The sequence below is a fragment of the Hylaeus anthracinus genome, unplaced genomic scaffold, assembly GCF_026225885.1.
Source record: "Hylaeus anthracinus isolate JK02 unplaced genomic scaffold, UHH_iyHylAnth1.0_haploid 12001, whole genome shotgun sequence".
Classification (NCBI taxonomy): Eukaryota; Metazoa; Arthropoda; class Insecta; order Hymenoptera; family Colletidae; genus Hylaeus; species Hylaeus anthracinus.
Window position 1 is genome coordinate 16,838,708 of NW_026534348.1, and position 11,847 is coordinate 16,850,554.

General features: G+C 37.9%; 1 protein-coding gene across 1 annotated transcript in view; it reads right to left on the reverse strand.

Moving 5' to 3' along the window:
- LOC128890625 (uncharacterized) overlaps positions 1–8,449 on the reverse strand; it is a 19,046-nt gene extending 10,597 nt beyond the window's left edge. The window contains exons 1-4 of the mRNA XM_054149281.1: positions 7,927–8,449; positions 2,888–3,263; positions 334–582; positions 129–274 (exon numbers count right to left, since the gene is read on the reverse strand). Of these exons, the coding sequence (XP_054005256.1) occupies positions 129–274; positions 334–582; positions 2,888–3,208 (716 nt within the window). The 5' untranslated portion in view covers positions 3,209–3,263; positions 7,927–8,449. The remainder of the gene's footprint in view (positions 1–128; positions 275–333; positions 583–2,887; positions 3,264–7,926) is intronic.
- Between the last annotated feature and the right edge of the window lie 3,398 nt (positions 8,450–11,847).

Consider the following 11,847-nt stretch of genomic DNA (forward strand, 5'->3'; position numbering starts at 1 on the left):
TGCTTGAAGGAACAATTGGATTCTGTGTTTCACCCTACAGTCTAAGCAAAGGATCATCTCGAAACATGGAAAGTCAGCATGGCAATCAACGTATTAACGCTCTAAAAATGATTAAGGTCTTTCCTCACCGTGGGGTGATCTCTTCGATCAACTTCTCGTCGAGGCATTCCGTCAGAGTGATCAGCTTGTCAGCGTCCATCGGGGGATCGTACACCCTCTCCTCGATTACGTCGAGCGGGCAATTGGCGTACGCCGTTGATACGTGCACGAACGACTGGAAGAGAATCCCCGTCATTATGCGATTTTCACAAGGAACGCGTTTTGTTACCTTACCTTCAGACGTGGCATTTCTTTGCAGAGATCTGTAACGACCTTGGGACTCCGTGCGTTGATAGGAACCGCGAGTTTCAACTTCTCGTCGAACCTGACGGTCGCGGCGACGTGGAAGACGATAGAGACGTCTTGAATCATCATGGCTCTGTCGCTGGGAGAGATTCCCAGACCTGGCAGGCTGCAATCACCAGCTATCGCGACGATCTGGTGCCTAAACTTGGGCTTCACCTCTTTCAGTTTGCCAAAAATCTGAGCAAAGAGAAATTATTCATGAATTAGCTTGCTGTCTCGGTCAGAATGTTGTTTAGAGGCTATAACAAGGATTAACATTTATATTAATCGATGAATTATTGCTGCGATCAATGGGTTATTTGACTCTCTTAACATCGTTTATTCAATTGCGATAAAATTGTTATCGTTCCATGATCAATTATTTATGAATGAGTTGTCTGACGATTAAATTCACTATTATTTATGTTCATTTGTTGTATCGTAAAGTAACGAAGACGTTTATCAATCAGTGTGTTTTCCCTCTATAGAAAAATGAGGTTTGAAAAATGTTTCTTCATGGAAACAAAAAAAGGTCATAGATATTTCGACTTCGGCTTATTAGTGGGCAGCTTAAAAACCAGTTCCCACAGGTTCATTAAGTCAGTCCGCTACTGTATCTAGGTCACAGCAGGATTTTTTGAATAAATCTACGTAAACTATGGATCGAGTATAAATTATCCATGTTATGTCTATAACGTGATTTTATGTAAAGAAGAACTATGTTGTGTAATTTCATGTCAATTAAAATTCATTGTCTATAAATACGGTGATACATTTTTTATAAAGAAAATTCATCAATCATAAATGTAGTTAGATACAGATAAAATTCTCAATAATTCACCATTTAGTATAAATGAAGCATAATTCAACGTAAAAAGAATTCATTCGCATTAGCTACACTCAGACGTTACAGGAAACTTTTTTTCAAAAATGATAGTAATATCTGGGTTAAAAGCTCATAATTGCGGTTAAGATAATGCTGTATCAACTTTAACGTTGAGGTCATCATCAATTTAGCACACAGCGTCTGGAGAACTATCTGTTCGCATTAAAAGTCTCTTGAACTTTTCTTTAAGAAGATAACATCCGCGGTGGACCTCTAAATGTTTTCCAATTCATTAAATTAGAATATAGTTTTATTCCTAATTCGAGATACTAATCTATCCTAAGTTATATAAAGGAAATTGAATTTATACAACGTTTAAACGATACATATGAAGTGCTTGGGGATTTACAACCTATGGTACCGCATGTCCACGTTTGATGACAGTACATTGCCATAAAACCTGTCGCGACACAGGTTTGATGTACGACCGTTTGGAACGTGCGTGTTCAGTGTGCAGTCGAAAGATTTTCTCTATGATTTCAGCTGCAAGAGACAGCAGCGTTCGAGCGCAACCGAATACAAGACACGAAAGTCCACGACTTTCGAAAAGGGGTCTTCAACGTTGGGATGTAGTCGATCTTGCAGTCGAGCAGATAGGAAAAAGAGCAGAGTCGACTTCACGCGGGAATAAATGTTTCTTTCTAAAATCAATTTTTCTTCGGAGTTTCTCCGTTTCCCTTTTCTCGTTTCTCCGATGGAATGTATTACTAATAACACTCGAAGCCTCTGCTTCCTTGATATTTCTCGCAACGCTACGGATTATGCTTTCGATTCTCTCAGGTGGTACAATACTCTACAAAGTAATTGCGTGAGAAAATTGGAAAATCATGTCGTGCATCGTTGGAAGATTTGCTATGGACATTCATAGCGAAGACTTTTTTATTCTGTTATGGGAAAGTACGAAGAATTTATTTTGTCTGCTGAAATGATGCACAGCTTCAGGAGATCAACAAGCTGAGATCAAGAAATGTAAATAGTCGAAAACATTTCGCGTTTACAATAGACTGATTCGATGGGATTCGCTGAAACAGTTCACTGAAACCGGCGTTTGGTAATTTGAAAGAAATTGAAGAGGTACGATTTAGGTGGACGGTTACGCATTAGGCAACTCTCCCCTAGATGAGGCGAAAGGACCGCGAGGAAAGAGGTGGCGGACGCGTAGTCGTTCGATACGTCGAGAGAAAGTCGTTGCAAGTTTACCTATGGGTTCACGGTGCTAACCAGAAATGGAAACCATCGAAACTCGTAGCTCGACAAAAGTTACGAAATTCCATTTCTTTCAGCGGTTTGCCCATTTTACCTAACATGTTAACACACTCGAGAGAAACGTTAGTTACTCAGCGTAATTTGAAGAACTACAGTTGGCACAAGCATAGTTAGCCCACCATAGTTTCCACGCTACGATGAATACTCTATACTTGAAATAGTATACTTGACGCGATAAGTATTATCGTGCTAGGTAATTGCGTTGTTTTAGAAAACGATAGCCTCGTTTACCGAACCTCGCTTACTCATATCGTTACGATAGAATTTCTGTGCATTTCCGTCTTTAATGTAGAGAATAAAGTGCATCCAGTAAATAATAAAGGAAATAGAATAATTGAGGATCACAATTACCGGATCGTCGAATAGTTCCTCGATGCGCTGATGCACGTCCTTTCCCTTTTTCGGGCGTACCAAGAGATAGATAAAAGAAATTCCAGGACAATCACGGAGGAGCTTCTCCACGAGCAATTTGCCCATGAAGCCTGTGCCACCAGTCACGAAGATGCTCTGCCCTTTGTAGAAGCTTTGAATTGCCGTTAGATTCGCATCTTCCATGGTTGAGTCGCACTGATCGTCACGGGGTGAACATTCCGTCGAGTTCTCGGTGAGATTGCATCCGTTCTCTGCTACGGCTACATCCTGGCCACACGGCTCCAGCAAGACTTCCACCATCGCGTTCGATGTCCGCCCGTTCGACGCGAGTCGTTTCGGTTACAATGGTCAACAACTGTAACAGGAAACGAAAAATGTCTTTGTGAAGGAAATCGTACTCGCATTGACGCCAAATTTATTATAAGTTTATGTACGTGTTCTCATTTTATTGTACATACATCGTAGTTTTTTAAACAAATATAGGAGAATAATTTATCATACTGTAAAGTAAAGAGTATTTTCTGATTCATTTTAGAGTTTTTTGTCTCATTGAGTCATTAGGTGCATTCTTCCCGCGCGATTACGTCTAACTGACCGAATGGATTCCAATGAAACTTCATATTGAAGTTTGATACTCTAATCTCAAGATCTGAATAAATTTTCAACAAATCCAAACCGTAATTAATAATAGCGACCTCTTGCATTCTTTTTTAATTTTTTCGTGTACATTCGCTCCTTGCAAAAATTAAAAAAGAAATATATATTTAAGCAATCTCGAAGAGAATCAAACTTCACATAAATCGAAAGCCCCGAAGCAATTTTGTCATTCATAACTTTCATCCTCTGTTGGCCTTGAATCACCCAAATTTATGACACCTCTTGCCACATCGAATAGAAACCACTGTAAACAAAAAAATTCGACTAACGTGGAAAACTGAAGGGTGTGAAATTTCGATGAACAGCAACACTTGCCCCCGGTTAATTGCAGTCGGGAAAGTAAAGGCTACTGTTCGCTCCGCTGTTCCCGCGATAGATACCCAGAGAGAAACCGCGCGCAGTCGTTGAGTGAAAGTTGATCGTGAACTTCGTCCGTGTGTCTCTCGTGCTCCGAATCGAAAGACTGATTTGATCGTCGCCGCATATATCGTCAGCTACCCAACGAAAACTAGTTTCATCGTTTTCGATGGATCGTTATCTTTGAAGAGTAACCGATGACTCAGAGAACGATGGAAAAAGTTCTCAAAGTTTCCTGTACCCGGAGGTTTTCCCTGTTACAGGCCCCCACCCCAAAAAAAAGGAAAATCGTCGTCTAGCCTCGAACAAAGTCGTAAAAATGGTCGATGTTGGGAAACGGTAGGACATAACGAGAAACGGAAGTGTTTTTCGATCTCCGAATCTCGATCGCAGCTCCAGGACCCCCACCCTCGATGGAATGTTCCCCCTCTTCTCTAACACGAGCTACTTCGTTAGTTAATCTTAACCTACGATGGGAAATTGGTAGAAGTTGCAGATTAGATTCAAGTGTTACCTAATACTTCTAAAAAAAGGAAGGGTTCAAAGTTTGTAAAAATAAAGGTTCATGGTTTAAACATGTATAGTTTACTGTATAATTAATGTTTCTGCAAATTAAGTATCCTATAGTTTTCGTTGGAACATAAAGAGCAACTATACAAAAGCTCATCGGAATTGGTAAAAAAATCCTAGAGGTTATAAGAGAATTACATACGTACAGATTTTGAATGCGAATAAGTACCAACAAAAATCTAAAAACAAGCTAACACGTAAGAAATATATTACGTCTACATAATCGGAAATGTATAAAATATAATTAATATGTGTCACGTATTCTATAGACATCAGCAGTTCCTTATTAATATGAATGAGCATAAAATTATGATTTGCTTATACTGCAGTAATGAAACTGCAGAAAACGTATTTACGGTAAATTAATTTTAATCGACTAAATAACACTTTCCATACCTTTTTTACCTGCACAATATTAGATCTTAATAAGGAAAGATTGTATACCTGTCAAGCATAAAACGTATTCGTAATGGCAGTCAAGGAATTTGATTAAATAATAATTTCGTGATTGGAACAATATCAGAGCGAAATTTAATCGGCTATGAGTAAAATTAATAACGTAAGCGACTGAATACAACAGGGTTAAGTAACCTTGAATAACCTGAAATGATCAATAGTGATTCAGTGTTTACTTCGCGCTAAACGAAAATCCTATAGTCACTATTTACATGTTTGACATTCAGATTAATGATTGTGTTACTCAAGTGTCTGGGTCGGTTGTTTGATCTCTGACGGGTTGCGAGTAATCACGCAGGTATCGATGCAATAGTCGTATGTCTCAATAAGTCACAAATCGTTTGGAAACATTCCTTGGATTGAATTGGTACAAGAGCATCGAATTCGAACGTAAATATATCGACGTATAAGTCGACGTATTCGCTGACCACACAGTTTTTCGAGGTTACTGCGTTTTGTCAACTCGTGCTTCCTATATTTTTTAATGGATTTATGTATGATTTTTTAAGTGTGTACATGAAATTGTATTTTTTTTTCTTTTAAATAATGATATAGAATGTTTCTAAAAATCCTCACACCTTGTTTACATTTTTGGAAACGTTCAACCATGCAAGAATTCGTTCCTGAAGTTTTATCTTGAAATTCAAAAGATACTAACGAAGTAATAAAATATATTTCAGAGATTTTTCATTTTATCATTTGTTTTTATGACAAGAAATTTCATTTTTTGCTGGAACCGTCATGTGAACAATGAAATTTCTTCTCTTCAAGTGGCAGTCCGTATGACATAAATTATTATTTCGTGAAGGAACACGTTCGAACGATAGCGATACAACTAGAGATTGTTGTATCGCGAAAATTCTTTCACTGGAATATTTCGAACGGCCGAGAACTCGTCAACCACAAAGTAATAGTTTTTTTCGAACGATTCATTTCGATGAAAATTAATATTCTAATAATAGAATTATTAAGACCATATTCGAGATTTTCGTCTGTCGTATCGATACGTTCCTTTTCGTCGATTATCGCGGCGTCCTCGTGGCTCAGCCCGAAACATGTAGGCATTTTTTAAATCGAGATCAACTCTAAGAAACGGAACTGCTACATGAAACATACACGGCGTCCTTAAAACGAAATAACGGTTATGGATGCTGCGCGAGCACGCTTCGCGTGTAACGGTATCCTAAGCTGACCATTCTGTTCTTCATAAAGAATCCCATACTGCCCGAAAACCTAAAAGAACGCCCAAGTTTTACATCTAACCGTTTACTTTGCGCGCCATGGCCCATGGCTCATCAGTCATCATCAGTGCCACGACCAGCAATTCTAGGGCCTAACGTAACAGCTAATGTACCAGTCTTATATTTGTCTAATTTATTAATATCCAAATATACGTGTGAAGTTTGTACATCTTTCCAACAAAACATTTATTTAAAAACATCAAACCTACCATTCAATTTAGACTCTTCGCTAGATTCTTCAGACATAGAGGTTACGAATACTTATGGCACAGACTATAGTCGAAATGTAATTTCAAAGAAAACAATTAAAATTTGGGCCTTTCGCAACGGATACACGAGTAAATTGAGCGCTCTTACTTCTGTGCCCCTCGATACGAATCGCGGCACGCAAACTCGCGGTGAATGTCCAACGAAGAAAGTCGATGGGCCCCGGTATAGAGAGCTCGAAGCGCGTCGAATCGAAATACATATTACGCGTTCGTTTATACATCGTTTGCGCGTTCCACTCCTGTGTAGAATTTAGATTAGAGTTGTATGAAACTATTATTTTAATTAATCGACGCTCCTTCGCGACGAGCGTCGTTACAGCCGCGTGAAACGTCGCGTCGCGTCGTTTGGAAGGGAAACTCGCGATTTTTCACATTTAATATTATTTCTTTATAAATTTTACGTTCGAATCGTGCATTTGTTTAACTGGATTTTGCAAGAAAGAAGCTGTTGCATCTGTGAACTTGTGTTACATTCTGACAAGAGCCAGACTTACCCTCCCCCCCCCCCCCCTCCTCCCACTTCTATGTTAACGTGCTTTCACAGGTTGATAATAGTCGGAGAAATCATTAGAAATATAAATTAATACATAAAAATATTCACGTGTGCTTGGTATGGAAAATTTAAATTTAGCGGAGGGCGAGCCCTCAACGACCCTAATATTAAGTTTTAACATAGTCTATCGTCCTATTTTTCAAAAATGAAGAAACCTATACTCTTCGAGTTCAACGTTTCACTGTTTATCTTGAAAAAAAAAAGAATGGCAATCTATCCATAATAAATAATTAGAGTTCGACAAGGTTACTCTTGACGATTACTGGATCTCGATGACAGGTGATGCCGCGCAACGCATCACCTAAGCAATCTATGCAACTTCATTGCATTTAATGTACTACATATTACGTCAGGACATGTCAATTTATCATTCTGCAAAAGCACGTTAAGATCTGACGATGACAGGTCAAGTCCTTTCCGCGTGAGTAACTAAAAGAAACTGGACATTCAATACCATCTTTGTTTAGTATTCCTAACCATTAACCCCGAAGGAAAGTGAACGTTAGAGCGGTTAAAAACCGAGCTCGGAATTTTAGCGAAGAAACTTTGTAAGTTCACACACAGTGACAAACCACGGAAGCATTCAGAACGAAGGGTTGCAGTTTCACTAACTCTAAATTAAGGAAACATTTCTGTTTAAACTAGAGTTACACAAGATTGAATGTAAGGGCACTGAATGAAATAATTTAAAGAAAGAGAAAGTACATTGTAATAAACTGTGCTCCGTTTGGCTTTAACTAAACTTTAACATCCACACACCACTGTGACGAAACTATATCAACGCCCCCAAAAAATGCAATTTTCTTGGAAACGTGAAGATAACGAAATTGACGGAATTTCACTCAATAATATTCATTGCCGTTTCACAATTTTGACAGTCTCGTACAAAATAATATATTTTCCGTTTCCACTGACCTTATCCGAAGATTCGTGGAAATTAATCCTCCCGTGATGCTCCTAAACGTACAAAGCACTGGAACACGAAAAATTGGTGTTCGTCGAACCGTGCAACGACCGTAGGAACGGACTGATAAACGCACCAACAAACGGAAGAACGAACGAACGAACGATACGCTTAGGATACCTTGGTAACTTTCTCTTCACGCGAATCCACCGATCCTCCTCTTATGCCACCTCGAGTCTTTTGCAAGCGATACACCACAGAATTGTCACTCGTGGCGTCGTTGGTCCCGCTTTTCCTTTCTCCTCCTTTTAGTCTCCTTATTGCCCTGCCCCTACTCCTTTGGTTTTACCTTTGACTCTCCTTCCCTTTCCTCGGCAGACGCGATCGCGCTCGCCCCCTCTTTCAGAGTGACGTCCTCCCTTACGTGTTACTTATTTCGTATCTTGTTCCTTCTAATCACTTTTTTTTTTCTTTTTGTCCTACACGGCTTAGTTACTGCACTCTCAATCGTCTTTTTGTTCACTACGGATACCCTTCGTCCAGCAAGAACTGTTGAAACGAGTGTTCAAGATCGGCACGGTTGTTGTTGTTGTTGTTGTTGTTGTTGTTGTTCCTTGTTTGGAATTCGTACGTTGAATATTTATAGAACACGTACGTATCTGTTGGAAGCGACAATCGAAAAAAAAGTGTACGGCGCAAGAGGATCCTAAGCGCATCTGTGAGCGAATTATTTCAATTGAACGCGACAACTGACGAGTTTCGCGCGCTTTTCGACGAAACACGCACGACGGAAAAGAGTTCCAAAGCTGTCTGGCTGGAATCGAGGAACTGGCACGCTGGTAACTAGAGAGACCCTTTAAAGCGTTACGAAATAAGGTTGCTCGATTTTAATTGGTCACTGGCATTTTTCAACTTGAATTTATATATATATATATATATATATATATAAAATTTATATGTTTCTTTGTCTATCAGCGTATGCGAACAAGTGCATGGTTCTCCATGCTTTCCTCTAAGCCTGTATCTTAGTCAACGTTAACTCTTTATTCAATTCACTCTTAAATTGTACAAATTCGTGCGTTATAAAATTACAGATACAATGAATTTTCATTTCTTTTTATTATTTTAAACAAAAAATATAAGTCGTTTACATTTATCGTTTACATGTATATAGTACGTAAAATTAGACAAAGTATTTCTTGCAGAAATTGTTTAACACTTTGCGCTCAGTGGCTAAATAAAATGTTTAATTTGTTATACAAAATGTTGTTAAGTAGACAGAGTCTTGGATTTGCGTCGACCACAAAGTGTTAATTTACTTGTAATCATTTCCTTCGCTATGTTAATACTAATCCACATAGTATAGAGTATAATTACTAAATACATGTTAAACTGAATATTTACGAATACGAACACGTGGCATTACCGCGTTACTTGTACGCGTGTTTCAAATTCTGTTATTTACTTCAGGTGTACTTGAGGTTAAATGTATTATTTTCATTTGTTTCGCCATATTTTACTTGACTTATGTCTCCAACAATTTCAAACTGATAAAACAGCGAGCATTTCTGAATTTAGATTTTATCTCTGAATTTCGTGTACTTTAAGTGTTAATTAATTTTAAATATAAAATTGTTTTCGAGAATTTATCGACGAATTTAAAAAAGAAAAACCGGCTGAAGAATCGCGCCGCGATATTTTTAGTACGATGTAAACTGATTTGGGAAACAAACGAAAACGTTAGACCTGAGAACAATAAAGAAAATGGATGGTGGGTCCCAAACTTTGTTAAAGATGCTTCCCCAAAAGGAAAAGAGAATTTCTACTCCTTAGACACGCAGACAAAAATTCTTTTAGAATATTAATCTCAATTTACCCAAATTGTTGTTTATTAAAAATGGTTTTTTTTGTGCCCTCTTTGGATTGCAAAGGTCTTCCTACTTTTAGAGTGAAATAAGAGGCTCTACACGTGTTCTTTGCAATTGATAACTGCTCACGCCTGTTCACGTGTATCAGACACGTTCAGCGTTTAAGGTTCTAACGAAGACCGTACATGAAAATCCTATAAATACAACGAAAATGTAAAAAGTAAACTGCCGTACTAACGGTTGAACGTGTTGGCGAGTCGAGCATGCTACTACCTTTAGCTTGGAGCTGGTAAAACATTATTTATAGTACTAAATAAAAATAGCGTGATAGTATATTAGTAATAAATATTTAAAAATATTTCATACGCTGGTATTATGCATCGTACTTGAATCATTATTCTATTTGAACTGTGTAGCATTTATTATTTAAAATAGCGTTTGAAATATTTTTTCTCAACATTTTACCCAGCTCTGGCTATCATGTCGACATTTCTAACTCTAGCAATTACTATTGTACTTATATATCATTAAACACAACGTTTTGCAATCGCCTTTCGTTTGGTGTGTATGTATTATATTTTTAGGAATTACTCATCACCCTAGCGTATACACAGTTTGACCCAAATGGGGGGCCCACGCACATCTTTAAAAGTAGGGACTTGAAACCAGAATTATTTTGGAATCGGTCAATTTTTTAGTTGATTTGTTTTTAACAAAACAAAAAAAAGAATCTATTTTCCTTTATCACTTTTGACAATTAAAACAAGATTTAGTTAAATGGGGGGATACACATAACATAGACATAACGATATGAATACACAATGGCTATAAATATTCGTAGAGAAGCTTGATATGTGAATAGATGTAAATAGATGTGACAATTCGTTCAAGATATGAAGACGTCACAGTAATCCTATAAATCTGTCAATAGTATTTACATAAGAAACGAGTTTACAGAATTGTTACACAAATCGATACGCTCGTTTTTGGATAGAAAAAAAAGTATACATGTCGAATTGAGTAACCTCTTCCTTTTCGAAGTCGGCTAAAAAAACTATGGTCGTGGACAAAAATTATGTTTAACATTATCTATATAGTACACTTCTATCTCCATAAAAATTATGTCGATAATTATGGATAATAGGGTGTTTTCGTGAACCACCTGCATGACATCACACCGGTATTCTAATTTCGCTAGGGATTCCCCAAAGAATTACCCAGGAAAATATTGATTCAGATTTAAGTTCCTGCTTAAGAATCTTCCACTGTCAACCTTTTTCTCTCTCGCGCATTTACTATCGCTATGCGACGAGCAAATTTGTCAACTTATGGATATGAAGTGCGCGCTCAACCGATTATCGGCGCCATCGCGTTCCGTATGAGTTTAACGCTCGTCAGATTTTGCAAGTATAGACGATAATAATAATTACGGATACACATCTATTTACCTATGCGAGGATACGTTTATATTTACATACACGCACGTATACTCCTTTTTTTTTCTCTCCATGGTAGAAAAAAAGTGTTGGCGTACACGTATACGTGTTACCGGAAGTACGAACGAAATACGAAGGCAAGACGCAAAGGCGAATCGTTACGCAATGATAGGAAGCAAAGATCGACCACGAGATAAGTAGGGAAAAAAGGATCGCGAATATTACGTATCGAGACGAGTTACTGCGTGACGTGACATTGGTTTTCGGACAGGAGATTGGGGCGGGTGTTCTCATCCAGATGAAAGGTATCCAACGATCGACGAAACGCGTACCATTTTTTTAAATATCAGTCGAGCTTGTAACTTGCATGCTTGAAAATACATTTGACATATATAATATAGAACTGAATTATTATTTGTTAACATGAGATATATTTGTTCCCACGGCTCGTACAAAGCTCGACTTCTATTGCAGAAATTAAAACTATTAAATCGCGATACATCACGCGCGATTGTTTTTTTAAAGTTCAATTTTCCAGCGATATACCCCTAGGAGCAGTTTACGAACTTTTTGCAACGCGTGCTCAATGACTGCTCGCGTATAGTTACGTAATATTTCATATTTTACG